The sequence below is a fragment of the Balaenoptera ricei genome, chromosome 16 (genome assembly GCF_028023285.1).
Source record: "Balaenoptera ricei isolate mBalRic1 chromosome 16, mBalRic1.hap2, whole genome shotgun sequence".
NCBI lineage: Eukaryota > Metazoa > Chordata > Mammalia > Artiodactyla > Balaenopteridae > Balaenoptera > Balaenoptera ricei.
In genome coordinates this window covers 13,724,085-13,750,908 of record NC_082654.1, presented here as the reverse complement: position 1 = coordinate 13,750,908, position 26,824 = coordinate 13,724,085, and the positions used below count along the sequence as shown (strand labels likewise).

The window sequence follows — 26,824 nt, the reverse complement described above, 5'->3', positions numbered from 1 at the left end:
GTATTATTTTTTAGCTATTGATAACATAGCATGGCAGAAAGATTACATCAGGACTGTGATATAATACAACTGTTTTCACTGAAGCCTTATACCTTACTATTCCTTAGGCTATTGGAGTGTCCCACCCCCCGCCCCCCCCTTGCACGAAACTACAACTGTGATGCCTCTACTGCCTCTCCCAGTAAATAGAAAAATATTGCACTACACTGAAGGTATACTTTACAAATATCATTAGCAGCATTACTGAGCTTTCCAGAATTGTGGTTCTACAGAGTTAAATACTTTTAAAACATGAGTAGATTTTTATGAAACCAAAGTTTTGCATTATTTCTACAGCTCTTTCAAATGCATCCGTTTCAGCAGCATGCTTGGATGTCACTAAAACTTCCATGGTATAATCCAAAACCACCAGCCACTTACTCTGCCTTCCAGGTTGTCAGTGGTAAGTGATTTTTTTATGATAAGATGACAGTTGGTTATTACATTGGGCAGATTGTTTCAAGCTATTGTTACAGAACAACATTTTAGCTTTCAGTGAATTTGGTGTATAAAGACTTCTACAGCAGTGTTCTTTTAAAATGCAAGCATGTTTAAATAAAAATGGGGGGTATACACAGATATATTTTTGTTATAAACTTGGCCAAGAAAGGTATTTAGTTTCCTAATATTTTACTTAATAAATAATAAAATAGCAAGAATGAGAACTGGCTATTGATTTTAAAAGTGGAATGGCTTTTCTACCCATAAAAATATTTTTATCATCCATATAACCCTTTTATTTCAATAGCTTTTTACTGTTCAGAGAACTTTTGCAGTTATGCTGTTGTTTTCCTCACAACAATCCTGTGAGGTAGAAAAAATTTTGTTTATTCCTACTTTACAGCTGGGGAGCCTGCAGCATGGAGCCCTTTTGTGGCTTGCCTATGGTTACACAGTTCACTAATGGCCAACAGAAGAGCTTGAACTTAAACTCTTGTATGGAGTCCTGGGTCACAGACCTGGGCCAGAATCCTTACTATTATACTATGCCTTTTCCTGCCAGCCATAAAAACTGCCATCATCTAGTTTTAAATTCATGTCAGTTTCACTATATAGCAATTATCGTAGCAGTTACCTACAAAAGGGAAAAACATGTACGTATCTATTTTATAGACATATAAAAGGCCAAAACTTTTATGGTATACCAACAGAGGTCATGCTCACATGTTTTCCCTCAGTCATGTGTTATTGGGATCCACATGATGATGGCCTGAGTATCAGACTAGACCTTCATTTTAAGAGAAATGGTTCCAATTCCTATGTATCTATGCTGTGTAATTTTTTTTTTTTTTAATAAGACAGTCTGAACTACAGAAGCATTCAGAACGATCACCATTCCTTTAAGCCTGTAGGATGTCAGACAAAGAAATAAATCTATTTTGCATGATTCCTCTCCCTTACAGCATTCTCATGCATGACTATTTTTCTAAAACAAAACAGCCAAACCAGATATCAACAAGGTCATTTTAAGAACAGTCTTCTGAAACTTCAAATATCTACATGCTTTATTTCCTATGGGAGAACTGAAGATGAAAAATAATCATAAATGTTTAGTACTTCCATTTGAAAGGCAAGTGTCAACATTTTGAAAGATTATATTTCAAAATCCTACTGGTTACTGTTTTCTTTTTGTTTTTTGTTTTTTTTAGTAATCTGGTCATCCTCTCAAAATTCTTGACCAACTGCATTCTGTATTTATTCCCTATTGCATTTTGGTTTTCAATGCAAGCTCTTCAAATTAATCACTATATTCTCACTGTACTTAAACTGCACATAAGCTTTAGAAAAAAATTTCACAAAAGCATAAAAAACAAGCAATATATGTAAAAAAATTTTTTTTTTTTTTACTAAATCAGCATAACTAACTAAAGCTGCGGCATCTGCTTTCATGTTACATTTGGCAAAATCAAAACAAAAAGCACTCCCCCAAACCCCAAAATAACAAAAATCTCAAGCAAGTAGATATGACAAACTTCATAATACAAAGTAAGATTCAAAACCTGTTCCCTCAATGATTGCTGTTGTCAATTTGGGCATGCAGCAAATTTGTTGTTATAACTGTGATGGAAATGAAAATATTTCAAGAATCTGGACAGTATCCTATTTAACACTAATTCAAAAACTAGGAAGAGGAAGGAAAAAAAACACAATGAGACATCACACCTACATAAACACGAAAAGTCAGCTTACATAATTACATAATTAGAAAAAGTTAAAAATAAATTAGTAAAAATAAATTCCCAGTATAAACCCAAAAAGCATAGCTATAAATGCAATCTGAAACAACCAATTTAGTGAGCTGGTCATGTTTTTGCTGGAAAACCACCTTTTCCACTCTAGTTCTTACACAAGCAAATAACTGTGAAGAAGCAGGCCAAAGTGCATAATAAGAGGGTTTAAATGTGGTTATATCTGTGGTACTTTAGATGCAACTTTTCCTCAATCACTTGAAAGTTTAAACAGACTGTTACACAGACTCAGATGGGCCAAATAAGTCATCTGATATGCTACTGAATGGCTGAGAGTCTATTAGTTGGGTTATTTCACTATCATCAAGGTCTTCTTCCGTATCATCTGTGTACTTGCTTATTTTTTTGGAGTGCTGGTCTAAGGACAGACTTTCTAAAGATTCAATATCTTCAATGCCTGCTCTGTAGTGGATCATAAGAAGTGTTAGAGCTTGCAGTCTTTCACCTGATTTAGCCAAAGCAGCAGAAAGAAGTGATTTTTTCCTCGTATCTGTTGTCTCTTTTTCTTCTCTAACAAGGGTATTATTATGTTCCAACTCCTGATCAATTTCATTCTGCAGTTTATCTAGCATGAACTCTAGTTTCTGGATCCTCTCCTCTGTAGGCAACCCCCTGTACAGATCACGACCGATTTCTTTAACTGCAATGAAAACGCTGTCATCCAGACCACCCTCCTTTCTCACTAATTTTATTCCTGTATTGTTGCCCCGTTTAGAAGGGCTGTTTGGGCCACAGATCTCTGTGTCACTGCCTTCGTTGTCTGATGTGTTGGGTGTGTGTTTTGGTGAAGGTTCTACTAGATCAGTTCCTGGCTCAGAAAGGCGAGTTTTAGAGACTTGACGCAGATTTAACAAACGAGAGCTCGTATTGATAATATGTCTTGTCAAACCTGTTGTTCTGTTGACTGACTTCCCAGCTTCAGCATCAACACGAGGGGGCAGGCCTAAGAGGGTTTCTTGTCCTTCCAGCCTGAGATTTTTCAGGGCCCGGTCTATCCGCTGATCAGTTGCTCCACAAAGAGGAGTCTCGGCTAGACACTTTTCCTGACATTTTTTATGGCAAACATAAGCACAGAACATACACTGGGAAGCAGCTTTAGTCCAAACTTTTTTCTTACAGTAATCACACCAAGTTGGGTTCTGGAACTGAGTATCCTGGAAACTATGTTTATTTTCTGTTAAACCCATCTGTCCAACAAAGTGCTCCTCTTTAGGTAGGGCAGAAACCTCTTCGACCAAATGGAGTTCTTTTTCTTTCTCTAAGTTAGTAACTACATGGTGGTCTGGCTCTCCTTCTTTCAGATATTTGAAGTGAACAGTAATGTCACCGAAACAAAATTTGTCATTGAACCCCTTCTGCATACTCAGATTACGTAGCGCGGTTCTCGTGACCATGGCCTTAGGTGATGGGGCTTCCAGTCTGAATTTGGAAAGGTATTCCATGTTCGATGTAGCTAAGCATCCTAAAGCCACCTCTTCAAGTTTTAGGCTGACATGCCCCAAACAGATGAGACCCCCTAATTTGAAAGGCTCCCTGCACCACAGCGCGACGTTTAGGTACCTGTGGCAGGCGTCTACGTCAAAGAGGCAGCTGGCTCTGGTTCTTGTCCATTTTCCTAGCTTATTACGATAGAGAATTTCTGATGATTCCCACGTTTGATGGTCATCTGAACTGTCCTTAGGAGGGCAGGAACTTTCTGAAGTCAAATCTTTTGCCACTTCTTGCTTTGCTAAAGACTGCTTAGCTGCAGCTGCTTCTTCTACGTGATCCAGATTTTTCGCTTGCTTTTCAGCAGGTTTATCTGCAGCAGGCGGTGGCAGCACCTTCTCTGGCTTTTCAACGAGAATATCTGGTTCTGCCTGATTTGGGGCATCAGCAGAAGGCAAAGGAACTTTGACTTGCGGTCGTGGTGGCACAGGTGGTTTGAAAGTGGATCCTTGGGTGGGTTTTGACACTTGTGCTGGTTCTGTTATCTCAGAAGATTTTAGGGCCAAGGGCTTATTTCCTTCTTTGGATGGAAGTTTTGGGGGTGGTGGGTAACTTCCTACAACTAATTTACGGTTTAAAACTGGTGATATAGTTCCAAGGGGTTTAACAGAAAGTGTTGTTGGAGTACGTCTGGGACTGTGACTTAATGACTGTGCCTCATCTTTGACCTCAGTTTGTGCTCTCACATCACTTGCTAAGTCTTCAAATTCAGAATCCAGGTCTCTGTTTTCAGCATCTACTGCCAACCCACTTGTTTCCTCTTCATAGTTTGGTTGGCATGAGCCTGACAGAAAGTTGTCTTCCAACTGTCCAAAGTTATCTTGCAGCACTGCACCCTGGTTACTCTGGCCAACAGGCCTTTCATAATATACCAGGACTCGGTCACCAGCCTGCTTGATAAGCTTCAACACTTGCAGTGTAGATGTGATTTTCACACCTGTTTTAAGATATTAAAAGGGAAACATGTAAATTACTGCAGTAAAAATTACCTAAATTCACTAAGTGTAATTGCCATTAATTCATGATTACTTAACTAATGGAAAAGTAATAGTGAAACCTCTAAAATATCTTACGGGCTTATGGATACATCAGTGTACTGATTCTTAAACCCTGACTGCTCCGATGTCCTGGAAATGTTTACCTTTTCAAACCAAATGGTGACCTGAAAATCCTGAGGAAGGTGTCAAGCTGCTAACTCCTAACTGCTTCCCATTCCTTCCTAGGTTTAAAAGACATTTTTCCTCAGTTTGAACTGAAGTGAGCAGAGTGAGACCTATTGAAAAGGATTTTATTAATGGTTAAACCAGGCTTAAAATGATGGGAAACTGTGATTATATTGAGGGAAATTGTAAAATGCATCAGGGATTACAAGCTGTATGGTGAATGATTCAAATTAAGAGACCAATGCTTGAAATAAACTTAGCAAAATATTGGGTTGGCCAAAAAGTTCATTCTGTTAGTGAATACATTGTTCAATAAAAGGCTTGGTGAAAATGAAAAATGTCTTTTATTTTCACTTAAAACTGAACAAACTTTTTGGCCACCCCAATACTATTATGAATAGTGGACCCTTACAGATTCTTTTCATTAGCCCTACCCATCAAACTAATCTTTTTCAGGACCAGAAAGAATAAGGAAGGCTTTAAAGTTAAATAAGTTGTTTACTATCTGTATCTATATCAACAATATCTATCTTAAGTTTTCATTTTATTTTCTAATAGGTGCTACATCAATTAGTTCAAAATTCAAAAAGTACAGAAAGATGTACAGTGAAAAATCTCCCTTCCACCTCTATCTCCCAGACGTATTGTCCCTTCCCTGAGGCAATCAAAGCTTCTGATGTATTCTTCTAGGGATATTCTAGGTGTATCTTTTAAAGGCTCTCTTTTTTCCCTACCCTCCCCAAACAGTACTTACCTAAGCCAACCCTTTCTGTAGGAGTTACAGAAAGGTGAGAAGGGGTCTTTGCTTTCCAAAGGTCTTAAGCCCATCCTAAATAAATCAAAGTAACACCAGCCCCATCTAATAACCTGACTTCAGAGTTCCTCAACCTCTATATTCTCCTACTTCGGCTGCCCAGGCAAGACCATGCTTTAGACCTGGTCATCACTTGGAAGTTTTCCACATCAAAGATCTTTTACTTGGAAATTAACCTCTGATCACAATCTCCTATTTCCACCTCTAACAATCCTGTCTGCTAACTGAATCTGTTTTGAGGTAGCTTCCATGTCCAATCATTCCTCCTTTGCTCTCATGGTCCAGCTGGTCTCCTGATACCACTTGCTTTTCTCCCCAACCTCGGTTCAAGACTTCAGTGGTGTTCACATCAAACTTTTTAATTCTTTTGCCCCAGCCCTTTCCTCTTCTACCATCTACCTGTCTTTCTGATCCCCAGCTTTGCTAGCCCCTTATCGCCCTTTCCTGCTCCTGAGCTTATCACCTGGATACAACTCCCGAGTTATACCATCTATCTGCAGCAAGGCTTTCAGTGCTGCTTTAGCATTCTTTTGACTGGTCTCTAAACAACTAAGTCTCCAAACACCAGCTTCAAACCTTTCTTATTCCCCTGAAACCCACCCTTCCTACTCTCTTTTATTCTGTAGATGACATCACCTTATTTACTGAAGATCAGTAAGAAGCCACCTCTTCTCCCTGCCAATCATTTTCAGGATCAAGCTATCTTAGAGGAGGAAGTATCCCTTGTACTTTGGATCCTACTCCCTATCCCCTTCAGGACTTTGCTCTATCAATTATCCTTGCTAAAATTTTAATTCCCTTCCTTCTTCTCCTTTAAAACCTTGTTTTCCTTGGTTTTCACAACACTGTACTAATTTGGCTCTGATCATCTCTGCTTTCTTTTTTCCCCCACCTGTATCTGTCCCTTGTATGCAAACGTTCCATGGTTTTGTCATTAGTTTCTCTGCCTTTTTGTTCTCTCCCTAGATTACACCCATTTCAGTAGTTTCAACTATCAACTTTTTCTTTGGTTGGCGTCCCCTCTTCTTCACTCTAGTCGTACATTCCCAGCTACTTCTGGATATCACCACCTGGATGTTTCGTTGATACTACAAATTCAGTGAAGTTAAAATCTCTCTTTGACCTTCTCCTCTTCCTGTTCTCACTACTACGGGAATCCATTTGCCACCCTCCCCGTTCAGCCGATCTGAATCATGGAGATGGCTGACTCCCTAGATTCCATCTGCTGTCAATCCTACTAGAGTTCCAGTCCATTGTCATTCCTGGTTCAGATCCTCCTGACCACTGGCTTCCACTGTAGTAATAAACAGCTTTTTACTATGATCCCTCACTTAGATCTTCCCTATTTTAATCACCAAACATATATTGCTTCCCAGTTTTCCTAAAACATTGGCTCAAAAACCTTTAGCCTACAAACTCATACTGAAATTCAGAGCTTTCTAGTATGACTTCATGATTCATCCAGCCTTAATTTCTGCTGCTTCCCTTTAACCACACTATGTCCCAGCAAAACTGTAGTTTGACATAAATAAAAATTAAGTCCTTCTAATGATCTGAGGTAGGCAAAAAACTTCAGCTCAATCTAAATTCATTCTTTGTGACTTAACATCTGCCTTTTAGGACTGTTCAGCCAAATATGGATTATTTTTCTTTTGGAATATTTCAAATATACGCAAAAGCAGAGGAAATAGTAAAATGAACTCCATCATTGAGCTTAAATATAACAAACATTTTGCCAATCTTATTTCAATTATCACCAATCCCGTTACTAAATGTTTTTTTAATGTTGTATACCCATACAAATAAAGTATAGCTATAAAAAAAAGAATGTGTATCATACCCTCCCCTTATCTCAATGAATATTATTATTATTTTTACAAATGTTAGACACGAAGAGATGACTTTTGCATTTTCACCCTGCCTGTATTTATATTGCTTGGATTTATTTATTTATTTTTGATAATAGATATTTACTACTTGTATAATTGAAAACAAAAATCTTTCATAAAGGACGTAAAAAAGAAAACAATTTTATGCTGTAAGTAAAACCAAACAGGGTATGTATACATATAAAAAATTCATACTGAACTACGATTTTTAGCTGAGGGATAACTGTTATGTTTATGTTAAATAACTATGTAACAGATGAGGTTTATTTTATAGCCTTATTATCCTAAGTGTCTATGAACCAGTATCATCATCTGGGAGCTTGCTAGAAATACAGAACCTGGAGCCCCACCCCAGGTCTACTGAATCAGAATCCACATTTTAACACCATGCCTGGGTGATTGGAATACACAAGAGAGTTTGATAAGCACTGTTTATGACATAATCAGAGGGATTTCCATGTGAAATATTGACTTAGTTGGGCTTCCAGGTATGCAATTAAATAATTTTCATTATTTTATTGTCATGATGGATATGAATTAAAGGTAGAGTTTCTTCGACATATAACCAAAGACAACTGCTCCTTAATTTAGGAACTAATCTACCTTGTTATTTATTATTTTAGCTGTGAGAGAATATTCCATGTTGCCTTTAAAAGCTCAATTGTAACCAACCATGGGTTCAAGAAATCTCTTGACAAGCCTAGAATGGGTGGGTCAGGTACTACAAAGGTCTGAAAAGGTTTCGACTTTTCCCCCACTGGTGTCCACAGTGAGTCTTACTGCTTATTTATAAACATGCAAGCAAATAATCTGCCTAACAATAGAGACTTTTGGTTGGTATCAACCCAGCTGATAGGAAGGCATGCAGGTGACATTTTTTCTGCCAGTGACAGTGACTTGGGCTGCACTCTGAATGCCAATCTACTAACAAATGGCTGGCCAGTCAGGAACAATAAGGGGCAACCAATATGGGGCCACAGGACAGTTCAGGTATGCCCTCTTAGACGAGGAATCTCTCTCCTGTTCATTATCTAGTCCTAAGTGATGGGGGCAGTAGTGCTAACATTGTCAGTTTTAGACGCAGAGTAGTAATGGTGGTGGCCACACAGAAAGATAACTGTTGACCTGCCCTTTCTTTCACATTCAATAAAAAAAAAATAGAAGTAGAAGGAGGAAAATGGTCTAAAGATGACGTATTTTAAAGATTTATAATTAGAACTAAAATGACGTGTTTTAAATTTTTTAAGGCTTCCTTCACATTTTTATTTATAGTATAGTTATTACTTTCTTTCCATTGTAAAAGTAACGTGCTTATAGAAATAAAGAAGGAAAGAGGGACTTCTCTGGTGGCGCAGTGGTTAAGAATCCACCTGCCATTGCAGGGGGACACGGGTTCGAGCCCTGGCCTGGGGAGATCCCACATGCTGCGGAGCAACTAAGCCCGTGTGCCACAACTACTGAGCCTGCGCTCTAGAGCCCACAAGCCACCACTACTGAGCCCGTGCGCCTAGAGCTCGTGCTCCACAACAAGAGAAGCCACTGCAATGAGAAGACCACGCACTGCAATGAAGAGTAGACCCTGCTCGCTGCAACTACAGAAAGCCTGCACGCAGCCATGAAGACCCAACACAGCCAAAAATAAAAAATAATAAAAAAAAAAAAGAAATGAAGGAAGAGAGGAAAACCCCCCACATCTGTTCTCTGGTTTTCTCTGTAAATGCCAGGTATATTGCACATCAGCATAATTACCTCCAATAGCAATCAGTCGATCTCCCCGCTGAAGATCAGCAATTGCAGCAGGCGAGTTTGGGGCCACGGTCTCAATTATGACGTGCCCAGCATACCCGTCAGTTGACTGCACAAGACGAAGTGTAAGTCCGACACTTTGTAAATTCCCCTTTATTAATTCAACCTTTGATAAAGATAAAAAAATGAAAACAGATTCAATGGGTTCACAGTAGTGGAGTGAGAAAACACAACACATCGAGAGCACTACAGTTGACGCTTTTATACCACAGTGATTATTATTACAGACTAATAAAGGAGGGAGGAAATCTTTTATTGTGACAATATACATTAACATATGCTCAGACTGCACATTTGTGCCATCAAACCTTTTAAATGGTGAGGTGAAAATAAACAAATAGAAATCCTAAATATTTTTCCTACATCTGGTATCGCATGTGGCATGCACTCCCTAAACTCTGACATCATTACCAAAGATGATTTGGTTTTTAAGGTTTTATTACAGAAAAGTTAAAAAATATACAAAAGCACAAAGAATAATTAAAATGAACCCTGTGGTAGGTTATAAAATATAGTAACAAATTCTCCTTGACTTGAATGCATGTCCCTTTGCAATTAATACTTTACCAGACCTGCCGTTAGAGGTATACCTGTTTCTCCATCCTTCTCTCAGCAACCAATATAACTAGAAAAAACAGACGAAGACACAGACGACCTGAACATGATCAACCTTGACTTAAATGACATTTATAGAACACTATACCTAACAATGCCAGAATACACATTCTTTTCAGGTATACATGGTAAGTCCACCAGGATGTGCTATGGTCATAAAACAAGCATCGATACATTTAAAAAGACTGAAATCCAAAATACATTCTTTGAATGGAATTAAATTAGCAATCAATTAACAATAAGAAAACTAGAAAAACCCCAAACATTTGGAAAGTAAAACAACACACTTTAAGTAATTCATGGTCAAAGAAGAAATCAGAAGGGAAATTAAAAAATATTCTGGGGGCTTCCCTGGTGGCGCGGTGGTTGAGAATCAACCTGCCAATTCAGGGGACATGGGTTCGAGCCCTGGTCCGGGAAGATTCCACATGCCTTGGAGCAACTAAGCCCGTGTGCCACAACTACTGAGCCTGCGCTCTGGAGCCTGTGAGCCCCAACTGCTGAGCCCGTGTGCCACAACTACTGAAGCCTGTGCGCCTAGAGCCCGTGCTCCGCAACAAGAGAAGCCACCGCAATGAGAAGCCCCTGCACCGCAACGAAGAGTAACTCCTGTTCGCCACAACTAGAGAAAGCCTGCGGGCAGCAACGAAGGCCCCACACAGCCGTAAAAAAATAAATTTATTAAAAAAAAAAAATTCTGAGTGGAATGATGATGAAAATACAATCTATCAAAACTTGTGGGATGCAACTAAAACAGTGTTTAGAGGAAATTTATAGCTTTAAATACTTATATCAGGAAAAAAATTCTAAAATTAGTGATCTCAGTTCCTTCCTTAAAAAACTAGAAACCCCAAAGTAGAAGGAAAGAAGAACAGAAATCAATGTAATAGAAACTAAAACAACAGAGAAATCATGAACGCTGATTCAATGAAATAGTCAATAAAACTGATAAGCCTCTAGGATAGACTGATAAACAAAAATGTGTACTACCAAAATCAAAATAAGAGGGGAATATCACTACAGAATCTAGAGACATTAAGACAGTAGGCAACATTATGCACAACTTTATGCCAATACATTTGACAACCTAGATGAAATGGAAAAATTTCCTTGAAAGATAACAAATGAGAAAAACTGACAAAAAATAGAAAATTTGAACACCCCTATATCAATTAAAAACATCAAATTCATAAACCTTTGCACAAAAAAAATCCCTCCAGGTCTAGACTGCTTCATTGTGAACTGTTGAAATAATCTTACTTGGAATCTTTTAGAAATAGAGAAGGAGGGTATGCTTCCTAAATCATGTGTTAAGGCCAATGTAACCCTAATTCCCAAACCCAGACAAGAAAGCAGAACTACAGACTAATATTTCCAGTGTTCAAATATGGATGCAAAATTTCTTAACAAAATTTTAGGGAATTCAACCCAATAATATATGAAAAGGATAATAATCATAACCAAGTGGAGTTGATTCCAGGAATTCAAGGCTGATTCAAGCACCCAGGAGTCAATTAGTATAAGTCACCATATTAAGAAAAGAAAGGAGAAAACCATATAAATATTTTAATAGCTGCAAAAAAAATCAACATCCATTTATGATAAAAGCCCCCAACAAAGTAGAACTACAAGGGAACATCATAAATCTGATTATAGGCATCTACAAAAATCTATAAGTAACATAATACTCAAGGGTGAAAGACCTGTTTTCTACCCAAGATCAGGAACAAAGCAAGGATTTCTGCTCTTACCACTTCAATTCATTATTATACTGGGGGTTATAGTTAGGGTCATGATGTAAGAAAAAGAGAAGACATAAAGAATGGAAAGGGAGAAGAAAAGCAGTCTCTATTTGCATATAATATGACCCTATACATGGATAATCCCAAGAAATCTACAAAACAACTTTTAGAACTAATAAGTGAAATTAGGTCACAGAGTACAAGGTCAATATACAAAAGGCAAATATATTTCTATATATTACCAACAAATAATTAGAAAATAAAGAAACCAAATTAATTTGTAACAGCATAAAAATACTTAGGATTAAATTTTTAAAATTTATCTTTTTTGAGGTGACATTGGTTTATAACATTATATAAGTTTCACATGTACATTATATTTCTACTTCTGTATACACTACAGTGTATACTCATCACCAAAAATTTTGTTTCCACCTATCACCATACAACTAATCCCCTTTATCCATTTCACCACCACCTCTCCTCCCGGCCCCTTCCTCTGGTAACCACTACTTTGTTCTCTATATCAACATGTTTGTTTTTGTTTGGTTTGTTCATTTATTTTGTTTTTATTTGTTTAAATTCCACAATATGAGTAAAATCATAAGGTCTTGTCTTTCTCTGATTTACTTCATTTAGCACAATGCCCTCAAGGTCCATCCATGTTGTCACAAATGGCAAGATTTCATCTTTTTTTTTTTTTTTAATGGATAAGTAGTATTCCATTGTGTGTGTGTGTGGGTATATATATATATATATATATATATATATATATATATATATATACCACATCTTCTTTTAGGATTAAATTTAATTGAAGATGTACAAAACCTGTATGCTGAAAACTTCTGCAAAGGGAAATTAAAGAAGACCTAAATAAATGAAGAATGACACCATATTCATGGATTGGAAAACTCATTATTGTTAAGATGCCAATTCCTCCCAAAGTTATCTACAGATTCAAAGTAATCCCAGTCAAAATCTTTGCAGGCCTTTGGAAAGGTAAAAGACCTAGAATAATCAAAGCCATCCTTAAATAGAACAAGGCTGAAGGACTTACACTACCTAATTTCAAGGCTTACTATATAATGTTAGCATAATTAAGACAGTGTGGTATTAGCCTAAGGACAGATATTAGTTGTAGAAATTAACATCATTATTTCTTAAGATATCAAATTTTAGACGTGTTGACTTCATACTATAATAGACAAGGATGATAGTCCATTCTCCTGCCCCCAAATTACAGTAGAGTTACATCATTATTTTTAGTTCCTCTACATATCCTCTTTATAACTTTAATTAATATACTTATACCCCTATATTTCTTATTTCATCAACTACAGACAATATCTCTCTTGATACTAGGACTTCTTTCTTTCCCTTCACTTCTCTTTATACCTCCTACCTTCTAAACTCTACCATGAAAGTTGATAACTATTATATTAATTTTTAAACTATTTTTAAGCTATCAAGGTTGACTGAAAGTCATGTTTATAATATTATGACTATAGAAATATTATTTATTGAGAACCTGGACATCTTTACATTTTCTGTCTTGTATAGCCTTTTGCTTTTCTTGGAGGTTTTTCTTTCAACAACATAGCTTTCACTTTAAATGTAGGATTTATGTAAGTACTGCTTCTGCAATTAGCTCTTAAATTCACCTATCCATTTGTTTACATATTAAATTATTAGCACTCAAAGCGAAGTTTTTCTTTACCCCCCCACCCTACTCCTGCCTAAGAAGAAGCCAGTTAATAAATGTAGAAGGAATGAGCAGATTTGAAAAATCACCCAAAAGGGGAGAGAAACATTTAGGTTAAAAAAAAAAAAAAGAGAGAGAGAGAGACAAAGAAAGACTAAAGAGATGTAACAACCGAATGTAATGTCTGAATCTTGGTAAGATCCTAGTTCAGGGAAAAAAAATCTACAAAAACATTTATGGGACACTGGGAGCATTTTAATATAGACTGAGACTTTGGTGAAATTAAGGAATTATTAATTTTCTTATGTGTGATGATGGTTATTGTAGTTATGTAAAATGTTCTATTTTTAGAAGATTCATACTGAAATATTTAGAGGTGAAATATGATGTCTTCAACAATGTCTTTCTCAGATGCAGAGCTATGAAAAGTTTCAGTATTTATTATTATACTTATTAGTAAGACTTAGCACTACTAGTCAAAACAGGATACAAAAGGAAATTTAAAAGCCAATCTGCTGTGAATGAACTCAATATACAGCTGAGGAAACAAGGCAAACATATTATGAAACAAACATCAATTCAGGGCATTAGAATATTTAAACTATCTTATCTATCATTCAAACCTTAATTTACTTTTACAGGATCAAGATTGAGAAGCTAAAATAATTTTATGATCATATGACTTTAAAAACTATCCTATTAGAAAAGACAAAGACGGTGACTGACATCGACACTCAGTAAGAGAACAGCAGCCAGTTCAAACCCACTAGGAGAAGAATGGGCTCAAGCATGGTCTTTACTTCCAAAGAACAGAAATCATACCAATGGTGGTAAATATCTACCTTTTCACAAAATTATGTTTTCCTCCTGCTAGAAGGTTTCCTCTATGTAGTAGACTAAAGACATATCAAATGAAAGGAAAAGGAAGGGGCTGAAAAAAGGAATAGCAGGGAGAGAAAAAATTGTATTTCTTATGGACAAATAAAAGCATAGTGAAGAAAAAGTGAACATGGAACAATACTATATTTTCCTTTGGGTTGCTAATCATGAAATCTTTATTAAAAAAAAAAGAAAAGCGGGATGAAAGTGGAGGTAAAATGTCTGATAACAAATACAGGAATAGATTATGGATGGGAGACCTTCAGTCAATTCTAACAATCATGTAATAACTTTTCCTTTCTCATAAAAAGCCAATTAGATGTTTTTAAGTCCACCAAAATCTGGGTACTCCCCTATTCCAAAAGATAAGCTATGATTAAGGAAAAACTAACATCTGCAGAACTCATTTTGTCTGCAAAGAGAGAGAGGCCTGACAGTGATTTAGTTTCTAGTTCCAGTTTGTTGCTAAGGCCTGGCTGTACTACTAAAAGCTATGCAGAGCCTAGCCCACACAACCATGAACAGTGGCCCTGACACCTGACTGTGGCATGAAATACCATGGAATCCTCAAAATAGGCACACCTTTTTTGCTTAAGTGAGTTTTAGTAGGTATCTGTTTCAAACGGGTTCTGGCTTAGCAGGCACCGTGTTAGAGACCATCATATACAATATCTCATTAAACTCAAAGTGCTGTATTTATTAACTACAAAGCTACAAATACATTATAAATGTAGGATGGACTCTGCCCGAGCCTAGCCAGGGGCCTCTGCCGCCCGCCCTTGCAGGGACTTAGCGCCTGCAAGATGGGTCAGAGAAGGGGAGGAGCACCTGGGCCAGTGCTATAACAGCAGCTCCTCCTGACACCAGAGGCTGCCTCTTCTGCAGATAGGGGCCTGTCCAGGAGGTGATGGGGGCTCGGGGCTTCAGAAGTGTGGTGCTATCCTCACCATCGTCCTACAGAGTAAAACCAAGTCCCCCTAAAACAGAGTTCCCTTACTGAGTTTACAGTTATTCTATCTAAAATTTTATTTCCTTTCTTTGTCACCTCTTACCCCAATCCTGTGCTAACCGAACATTAATCAACTAGAGTCAGATGGCTAAGATTACTATTGTTAACATCATTAATGTACCAAAATTGCTGCTGTAGATATCATCATTAACATACAAACTCAAGTTGTTTCTCCAGCGCAAGACGAGCTAACAGACCCCTGAACCATGGACCACCTGGCCTGAGAATCATAAAACAGAGACATCCTGACTCCTTAAACTATGATTAAGAAATGTCACATAGGACTTCCCTGGTGGCACAGTGGTTAAGAATCCGCCTGCCAATGCAGGGGACACGGGTTCGAGCCATGGTCGGGGAAAATCCCACATGCCATGGAGCAACTAAGCCCGTGCGCCACAACCTGTGCTTAGAGCCTGCGAGCCACAACTATTGAGCCCGTGTGCCACAACTACTGAAGCCTGCGTACCTAGAGCCCGTGCTCTGCAACAAGAGAAGCCACTGCAATGAGAAGCCCGCACACTGCAACGCAGAGTAGCCCCCTGCTCACCGCAACTCAAGAGAGCCCGTGCACAGCAATGAAGACCTAACACAGACAAAAATAAATAAATAAATTAAAAAAAAAAAAAAGAAATGTCACATACAGTATGGGATTAAGAGATACAAACTACTGTACACAAAATAGATAAGCAACAAAGATTTACTGTATAGCACAGGGAACTATATTCAATATCTTGCAATAACCTATAATGGAAAATAATCTGAAAAAATACATACATAAAACTGAATCACTGTGCTGTACACCTGAAACTAACACAATATTGTAAATCAACTATATTTCAATTACAAAAAAAGAAAAAAGAAAAAAAAAGAAATGTCACATAGAGTAACCTAGTGGTTACCAGTGGGGAGAGGGAAGAGGGAAGGGGCAAGATAGGGGTAGGGGGTTAAAAGCAACAAACTACTATGTACAAAATAAATAAGCTACAAAGGTACATTGTACAGCACAAGGAATATAGCCAATATTTTAGAATAACTATAAATGTAATATAACCTATAAAATTATGAATCACTATGTTGTACACCTGAAACTTATATAATACTGTATATCAACTATCCCTCAATTTTTTAAAAAAATCACATATTAATAAAAAAGAAATGTCACAAGTTGATGATTAATCCCAGCCTCTTTGTTCTTCCCCTTTAAAAAAGCCCCTCAATCAAAGTCCAAATTGGAGCGGATCTGAGACTTGTTTCCCACTCTCTTGCTTGGCACCCTGCAAATAAACCCTTACTTTGATTCAAACACGTGCTGTCAGTGTTGGGCTTTCACCTCCTTCTGCACCTTTACATTATGGACCAGGAATGGTTTTCCCATTATGGAATGGGAATGGTTATCTGCATCTAAAAGCCTACTGTTAAAAAGTTCAGTTTTATACAGGTGTTGCGTACATATGTGTACAGGTTATTGTGTCACTTCTCCCTTTCCTGCCCCCTACTCTACTAAAAACGCTAGGAAATAGTCCTCATAGTCCACAGGAGCCCTTGCTCCATAACAAGAGGACCCCCCAGGCTGGCAGCTCCAGGTCTGGAGTGTTAGCAACAGAGAAGGTCTCTGAAGGGTGCAGGCCCAGGCACCTCCAAGCTCATAAGCTGCGTCCCCAGGCTTGAGCTGCTGTCCCTACTCCCAGGAGCAGTGCGGTGGGCTTCGGAGAGTCTGGGAGGAGTGGAGGACTGTTGGAGGCCGTCCTTGCTGGGCCAGGAGCACACCCCAGCTCCCTGCCCTTGTAGCACCCTCCATGTGCTAAATAAAGTGGGCTTTATTATCTGCAACTCATATTTTAGTAGTTGATTATACTCTGAACTGTTATGAAGAAATTCTTTAATATTGTTGTCAACATAGATAAATAATCAATAAGCCAATCTATCATAGGAATAGAAAAAAAAAATGTAGGATGGAAAGTGCTTTCTCTGTGGCTTAGCCTGTGTCAATTGGCCTGAATTTTGTTGAAACCAAAAGATAAACTTCTATTGGAAAAGAAATACTATTTCTAGTATTTTTTTGCATGACATACCAAAAAAAAGTTTATCAATTGTCAAGAATTGCTGACACATACTAAACAGCAATTACATGAGCTTAATCACTAGTCAACACATACAAGATTGCAGACAGCCTGCATTTAACTTCACCAATCATGTTAGACACAGGTTAAAAAATTCTAGCTGTATGTGTACCTATCTGGTGGAGAGCAATTTAGTAAAAACACCAAGATAGCCTTTAAGAGCTCTCACACTCTGACATCCTTTTAGCCTTTCCTGGACCCAGCTGGGATGCCTTATTTTCACCTTGGCGGGGGGCAGGGTGGGGAACAACATATTGATTTTTTAATCCCTTCCTAACATGGACATAATTTTATACAATGGATAAGAAGAGGATATATTTTAATAACACATCAATATAACTCTTTTACAAACTGTTCTCTCTTACTTGAGCTTGTAACATTGAGCAAAAAACCAAAAATGCAAGAAGAGTAAAAGGATCACTAAGAGAAAGACCCTGAATAACTGTGACCAGGTATACTTTTGAGTATTCCTTCATCAAAAAAGCTTCTGAAAAAGACATCATGAGGACCATTTCCTAGCTTTTTTTAGTAGAGTAGGGGGACAGGAAAGGGAAAAGTGACACAATAACCTGTACATGTATGTACACAACACCTGTATAAAACTGAACTTTTTAACAGTAGGCTTTTAGATGCAGATAACCATTCCCATTCCATAATGGGATAACCATTCCTGGTCCATAATGTAAACCAATACCTATTCTACCAGAATTCTCATTATATTAAAAAAAGATGCCCATGATATTCAGGCATATTGGTGTATTCTCTACCTCCTTTCCCCAAAATGAAATGATGGTAATATTTTCAGAAAACCAATACTGACCTAAAAAACACATATTTAACATAAACTATTACAAAACTACTGAGGAAGAAAAGTAATGGAAAAAAAATGCATTAAGTGATTCACTCACTCATTCAAATGCTTAGGCACTGTGAACAACTTAGATGAGCTTCCCTGGCCTCATAGTAGTAGAAAAGGTAGGCATGAACAAATAATTACTTGTGTGATTTAATAGGACTCACCTAACTAACATTTAGAGAGCAGGGAAGGCATTCCTAAAAAACAAATTTAATTTGACACTTGAAGGATTAGTAGTAGTTTGCTAGGCCAGGTCAGAAGTGGAGGCAATATATCTGAGACCAGCAGGTTTGAAGGGAAGAGATGAGGGCTAGCATAACATACTTGAGGAAGTGAAAAAAAGTTCAGTATTACAGCTCTTTGACAAGTTTCAGTCTATGTGAAGAGGGAGGGAATCTTGGTTCATTCAACTGAAAGATATCTTAAAAGAAAGCAGCATAACATCAATTCCATTACCCATTTCATGCCCTAGATAGTCAAAGTTAATAAATGGTAAATGGTATAAAAAGCATTTGGATGTACTAATTAATGCTATGATGTGGCTGAAAACTTGAAAGCAAATAATATTTAATCCACATGGATCTATCCAAGCCCTTTTAAAAATAATCCCAATTTCATGAATATTAGCAGAAGACAAAGGTTTTTTCCCTAAAAAAAAAAAAGTCAAATGTTTAAAAGTGAAGCAAGTTTCAAATTGCTTCAAAGTTTGATTGCTTGCTAAAAAACATACCATTTACAAGAAACTTCCATAAAGATACATGTATTTGTAAACCATTAAGTGCTTCTCCTTTCAAAGGACACTTCAACATTATCCATATTCCCCAAACTCAAGTACTCTCAAGGCCATAAAGTACAAAACTAGGGGGTCAGAAAATAGACCTCTCCCATGGATACATTTTATTTACCTAATCAAAATCTGAATGTTGAGAAAGAGGCACTTCACAGAAATTGCTAAATGAAGGCTGAGGCCCTGAAAGTAAATCATAAAGTTCTCCCTGCTTTTCTCAGGGAAATCTGCTGTTGAGATGAGCACACTTGTCACTTGGAGAGACTGCTTAGACTGACCCCTCACAGGTAATAATGAAAGACAGAATGCCCTAGTTCTGAAATCCTACACACAATGGCCAAAATGGTGAGAAGTACAGAAACAGGTCTGACTTGGGCAGCACACATGCAAGCTCTAAATTCCTGGGCTAGCTCAGCCCAGCCTTGCTGCCTGCCTGGCCCCAGGACCAGCCAAGATTCAAGGGGAAAGGTCTCTGGACTAATACTTTCCCACCTATCTGGGAGAACGGAAACCTAAATCTCCTTTCTCCCTTCCTTCATTCTCCTGTGCAGTGGATAAGGCCCCGAGCCAGCCACCAAAGACCCAGGACAACAAGGTTAAACGAGGAAGGGAAAGTACACTTAACACAGCTCTTTTCAGATGGTTAGGGACTGGATTACCTCAGGGCAGTGATGGCCTGGAACAACAGAAGAGCCTTCTCTAGGAGTGTGTTTTTTTTTTTTTGAGAAGAAAAAGATGCCAGACGGCTGCTAGTGCCAAATAGCATCTGATTCCAAAAGGGGGGTGCCTTGAAGAAGGAGCCATCTACATAGTTTAATCCCTGTCGTTAAACATTTCTTGGAAGGGCATTTCCTATTCATTGTAGTAGTCAATTACTACTGCACTGATCTGCAGTGGTTTTGTTGCCTACGTTTTTTTTTTTTGCCTATATGTTTTAAAAATTGAAAACATGTACCCTGTCAGCTATAACAGGGGCTTTTGTAGACTGGCTAAGGAACCTATATAGAACAGTTTATATGGGAAACTCCTGTTTCTGTCAAGTCAAACCTCTACCCTCTCCTCCTCCTCCAGGTCTCTTTTCAGTACCAGGCCAGCTCTCTAGCTTTACCTACTTTCTCATAGGTTATAGAGATTTGACCTGCTTTCCCTTCCTTTTTAAAAGCTGACACCACCTAGCATCCTGGCTTCCTACTTCTATTACCCCAGAAAAGTGTACTATTCCTCTGGCTGGGGAAACATCTTAAACATGGGTAGAATTAGAGTAACAAGTATAGAGAGTCTAAGAGCAATTAGCTTATAAACTCAAGCTTTCAAAAATTCATGCCTGAAACTAGAACTATTTGTTTATGCCAACCAAATACCCTGGATATTCTGAGATTATTCAAATTTTTAAAATGGTCTTTGGTGGGACAGGGAGGGTGGGAGGGAGATGCAAGAGGGAGGGGATATGGGGATATATGTACACGTATAGCTGATTCACTTTGTTATACAGCAGAAACTAACACACCATTGTAAAGCAATTATACTTTAATGAAGATGTTAAAAAAAAAAAGTCATCCTATTATTGCAGCATCCAAATATTTCTGTCAGAAAGCCACTTGGGTTTACAAAATTTGGTTTCTGTGTTCACGAAATACAATACAGCTCCTTTGGTCAAAGTAACCAAAACTCTACATGCTAAGGACTTCCAGATGGTGACTAAAAATCATCGTTTTTGATGGGCCATTGTACAGATCACCTTTACTTGGCTTGCTTTGAGATGTGGCAATTGAATTCTGAATATCAGGGACCCAGGCAATTATGACTAGAGTATTAAAGATTTATTCCCAAACTCTGATTTATATTTGAGATGTCAAGATTTCTAAAACTAGAACAACTTTTATATTAAATAAGTTACTGAGCCGTTTGCAAGGGGAACTTCGATGTACAACAAACTTGGCACAGAGTGTGTTAGAGGTATAACTTTCTGGTCATTTGCTTGAAAACCAGATGTCAAACCAATTTGTTTACGGTTACAGGGCACAGATTACTGCTTGGCTAGGGACCAACAGCTTACTGTCCATCTCAATTAGAAGCAGCAATGAGGCTGTTGAAGATCTAGAGCCAGATTTCATATTTTACCATCCATCACCTTTAAAAATCACAACCATAATTGATGATTCCACTAACTTCATTAGTACTATGCTAAACACTCACAAGGAAAAGTGCATGTTCTTATTCATACTCATTGTCTCCCCTTCCCCTCCTCTCTTCTTCTCCCTCTTCTTCTCCCCCACACAAACACACTTGAGTGTAAAGTAACGCAAGTAACATTTGGCTCAGTTATGAAGTAACTGAGTTAGAACTAGAGTACTATTACTCAATTTCTGCTTTTAAAGCATATGTCAATAAATTATAATTCTGAGAAGTTAATAAAACAATGTTTAGGTTCTAGAATGAAAAAGGAAATACATAAGAAAGAGAAATACTGAGTCTCTGAAGGGTCATTCTGTATCAATTTAATCTACTTTTACACTCAGGCAGTTTTAACAGCACAGAAGATTCAAACTGAAATATTTCATGGGACTCTCAACTACTGGGTAACTATTTTGCTTCCGAGGATTCAACTAAATTCTCAATCGTCCTCCATTCAGATTTATCACTCTAACAGAAAAAAGGAGATACTATGCTTATTAGCTGTCTCCTTTGAAACTGTCTCTTATCAGCAAAGAGGATTCACAATTGGGATGCATGTAATCATACTACCTTTTTCACATAAAGTATAACTCTTGAAACAGACATACGGCAAATGTCTTGTTTTTATCTCTTGGCATACAAATTACTATCAACTCCCACAAAACCTTTCAAAGACCTGTCATTAAAGTTTAACCACTTCATAAAGGTTTAAATCATAACAGATCTTAAACTCATAAGCCAGATAAATAAAAGAGTGCCACTGCAGAAGTAAATTTTCATGCCCCGTCCCAAATGATGACAAAAATTATTTTTAAAAGGGGGGGGTCTTAAAGGGGCATATTTGCATAGTACAGGGAATAAATCCTAAATTCTCTCACATGGATTTTACATGTAAACATTTTCTTTGTCAGTAGAATGCCTAGATTTTCAGTAATCACTTCTTAATGAATAGTTAAAAAACAAAACAAACAACAACAAAAATACTGAAATCAACTCCTCCTCAGTACTAGGACAGATTCAAAATTCTTTCTTGAAGTGTCTGGGATGGTCTATATTCAGTGTTGGGTCTGAATTCTAGCTCTAACGTTTACTAGTTTTGTGGTCTCAGGCAAGTGAGTTAGCCTCTGTGAGTCTTATTTGTAAAAAGAGGATACTAATGTCTACCACACTGGGTTGTTGTCAAGATTAAATGAACTCCAGGAATAAATATCTAGCACAATCCAGGCACTTTTATTATCTCTCTTCAGGTGGATTAGGAAGACCTCTTTCTGGGGTGAAAATACAAGTGAAGCCCCTCAATCTCTAAAACGGAATGCCAGCTTGGCCATCTGATAACCTTGTCTCTAAAGCAACTGAATGGTAAATTAGGACTGCATCCTTTCATTGCCTCATCTCAGAGACAACAAAGATGTAGAAATATGCTGAGAAAATAAAGTCCATTATACAAATACAATTGACCTAAGAGATCCAAAGAATAAAACTGATCCTTTGCCCAGGTTGCAAGGCTGTTAGGAAAGTAATCACGTCCAAATGATTACCTTGCAATACAAAGGGTTTCTTCTCTCTCCCTTTTTAAATGTGATTGAAGTCTCCATTAATATTTTGATCTGAAACTATAATAATTTAAAATTTATACAACTATTCCAGTGAAATAAAAAACTCTGAAAAGTATGTAAAGTCTGAGTTGTTATGGGAACAATGGAGTGGAACACTCTTGCCCTTTTTAATTCCTTTGTCAAATAGAAACAGCTCTGATTCTGAATCACCAAGTCAACCCTCAGCTTCCTATATTACCAATGTCCTTCTACAGGGTGATTTACACCTCACTAAGGAAGTATGAGAGCTTTAGGGCCAGATTGTTTTTTATTACTTTTTATCTTGAAATAATTCCAAACTTACAGAAATGTTGCAAAAATGGTACTAAGGGTTTCCATTTATCCTAAATCTAGATTTACCAATTATTAACATTTTTTTCTCTCTCTGCATATTTTTTCCTGAACCATTTGAAAATAAGTTGCAGACGTGATACCCCCTCACCATTAAATATTTAAGTGTGTATTTCCTAACAAGGACATTTTCTTATATAACCATAGTACAATTATCAAGGTCAGAAAATTAACATTGATACAATACTATTATCTAATTTAAAGACTTGATTCTAGCTGGGATGCAATTTTGAAATACGTATTACTAGCCTTTTATTTTTGCGTAATCTTTGATCAAGGAATCATAATCGGGGTCAGCAAACTATAGCTGTTTTAAAAAAGTTTTATTGGAAAACAGCCACACTCATTTGTTTATGTATTGTCTCTGTCTGCTTTACAGTTAAAACAGCGGAGTTGAGTAGTTGCAACAGTTACTATCTGGCCCACAAAGCCTAGAATATTTCCTATCTGGCCCTTTATAGAAAAAGTGTGCCAAACCATGACTTAAATGTGCATGAATATATATACACTGCCATTATAGATTTCTCTACAACATCAAAAAATTGGAAAAAGTCTAAATGTTTATCAATAAATGATTGGTTAAATAAATTATGGTACCCAGTGGAATATCATGCAGATATAAAAACAATAATACATGTATATGGAGATGAAAATATGCCCTTAGTATATTGATAAGTTGGAAAAAAAAGTAGGTTATAAAATACACAATCTCATTTTATTCTTATTTAAAGAACCATACCTAAGGGCGGGACAGGAATAAAGACAGATGTAGAGAATGGACCTGAGGACACAGGGGCGGGAGGCAGGGAGGGGAAGCTGGGACGAAGTCAGGGAGTAGCACTGACACATATACACTACCAAATGTAAAATAGCTAGTGGGAAGCAGCTGCATAGCACAGGGAGATCAGCTCGGTGCTTTATGACTACCTAGAGGGGTGGGATAAGGAGGGTGGGAGGGAGGCGCAAGAGGGAGGGGATATGGGGATATACGTATACATACAGCTGATTAACTTTGTTAGCAGAAACTAACACAACATTGTAAAGCAATTATACTCTAAAAAAGATGTAAAAAAAAAAAAAAAAGAGAACCATAAACATACCTCATGAATAGTGTGTGTATACTTTTATTTATAAAGTTCTTCTAAAAAGTTATTAGTGGTTTCTCTGGATAGCAGGATTATGGCTGACTCTTGCAGCTTTCTTTATAGCCTTCTGAATTTATTTTTAATATGGGCAAAAAAAGAAAGCTCATACCAATTTCCAAACATATATCACTTTTATCTTATAGAAATTACTGATTTTACTGTTAAAATATGCAAGTATCCTCCAATTTCACAAATGAATGTATCACCACAAAAACTAAAACTCTGCTTCATGATAGCTACTTCCTTATGCTCAATGGTTTCTTACTTAGACTTCTGACAACATTCTCAGTGTTGATCAATTTATGAAAGATAACTCACACATCATTTAGAAAACAAGCTATCTGTCTATACTCTAAGATAATCACTTGATAACCTTTAAAGAAATATAATTTTTGACCCAGAAGTAGTCTTTTTTTACAGTGATTAATAAAAACATTATCTCTTCCAGTATAGAGCATACTATTTATATATAAACAGCTTTCAAATATAACCACATATTTGCCTAGTACAATTCAGTATCAATGTAATCAACATGCTTACAAATGGGAAACGCAGCTGTCCCTAAACCCACTTTAAATGCTATTCATGGTCAATATTTACGTGGAGAAATACACAACACCTTATGGAAATACTCATTTGATAGGGCACATGTATTAAGCATTGTTGTTGCTGCCCTTTCCAGTTGGCTGTTTGAAGATGATAACACAAATTTCAACCTGGTTTTACTTTTGGCCTATGCATCTTAAAGTACCTTCAATAAGTAAATGATAAACTTCACATTTATAGTAAAATGCAAAAATGAGTGCTGCTACTTCCTATATGTTCTAAAATTATATTATTACAGACATCTAGACTTTTTTTACTGTGCTATGACATTAACACTCTTTATTCCTAAGAAGTTCTTACTTGTCTTAAACCTTCCTGAAATTTAAGTTTGTCAATGCTTTACCCTCAGCTGAGATGGCCAACAGCTAGTTGATCTCTATCCTTCTTATAATAGCCTTTAATAAACTTGCTGAGGTTCTTAAAAGTCACCATTTGAAACTCTTGTCTTAAAACAACACTATCCTTTGAGGAAGCTATTTCCTTGTCCTCCTCCCCTTGTTATAGGAAGGATTTTAAAGGGAGAGGGGGATTTATAAGGATATACAAAATATCAGATAGCACTAAAAACACTGGAGCAAAAGAGGCGGCATTTGGGTCAAGTTCAGTAATAAAAGTTACTGTTACAGTTACCATGATACTGGGCAAAGTGTTTAACCATTACTATTATCTCTTTTTTAGAGATTATGAAATAACTTGTTCACGGGCATAGAACTTGAGTGGAAGAGCTGGACCTGAAGCCACCATTCATGGAGACGGTACAGTAATGAAGAATACCGGCTCTGGGTGTGCAGACTGCTTCTACCACCTGCTTAGCTGGATGATCTGGGTAGGTTACTTTCTCTCTGTGTCTCAGTTTCCTCGTACATAAAATGGAGATGATAATAGTGCCTATTCTCATGGAGTTGTTGTAAGAATTAAATGGTTAATGCGTATGTCTTAAAATCCTGAGAGGCACAGAGAAATCACTCACATCTTGTTATTGCTCCTAAATATCACTGGACTGAACGCACATGGGCAAGGAATTGTATACACTGCAGGATCTCTGACAAAACCTCTCTAACACTTTTCTAAATTGTTTATTTCCTAGTTCTGTATCCTGCATCTGAGTGTATGACTCAGAAAATGAGCTATTTGGCTAAATGGATTTCTACGGTAAGGTGCTACTGTGCCTTGAATAGGAATGTTTTAGTTCATGACAAAGTATGAACTTAGTGAATCAGTTTTACTTGGATTGCAGTGAACTGGAGGGTTCTAAGAAACAGAATGTTTAAGTTTTATTAAAACCAACGTTTAAGTTTCATTAATATTATTTCCTTAACTTGTTCTCAAAAGCTCTTTTCAAAAAATATTTAGATTCTTATTATTCTTTTGTGAAACCATTCTGCTTCTCTTTATCCTACTTGAAAAAAGAAATCTAAAAACAGAGCATATACCCCAAATAAAGTGTTCAACTTACCAGATACTAAAACTTTCATCAACAGCACTGAAAATATTAAAAACAAACAAATGAAAATGAATAATCAAAGCAGCACATAAAAAAAAAAATCCATCTCTGGACTGACTTTTGACCATCACTGTACCTCAACTTCAACACATCCAGAATGAGATCTCCTTCCTCTTCTTCCTTCTCCCTCCTCATGGCTCTCGTCTTTCTGGCTTCCTCTCTCCTTCTCCAAAACCCCCTCCATTTCCAGTGGTATCCAAGCCACAATGATTCTATTTTCCATTTTCGCCACCATTCTGTTTCAGACCTTCATTACCCTTCACCTCTTCTATTTCAAGTCTTCCCCT

At 37.2% G+C, this 26,824-nt stretch overlaps 1 protein-coding gene across 1 annotated transcript in view; it reads right to left on the bottom strand.

Annotated features, from left to right (window-relative positions):
• Positions 1–136: 136 nt before the first annotated feature.
• PDZD8 (PDZ domain containing 8) overlaps positions 137–26,824 on the bottom strand; it is a 94,288-nt gene continuing 67,600 nt past the window's right edge. Inside the window, exons 4-5 of the mRNA XM_059899129.1 lie at positions 9,392–9,554; positions 137–4,713 (exon numbers count right to left, since the gene is read on the bottom strand). Coding sequence (XP_059755112.1) covers positions 2,507–4,713; positions 9,392–9,554 — 2,370 coding nt within the window. The 3' untranslated portion in view covers positions 137–2,506. The remainder of the gene's footprint in view (positions 4,714–9,391; positions 9,555–26,824) is intronic.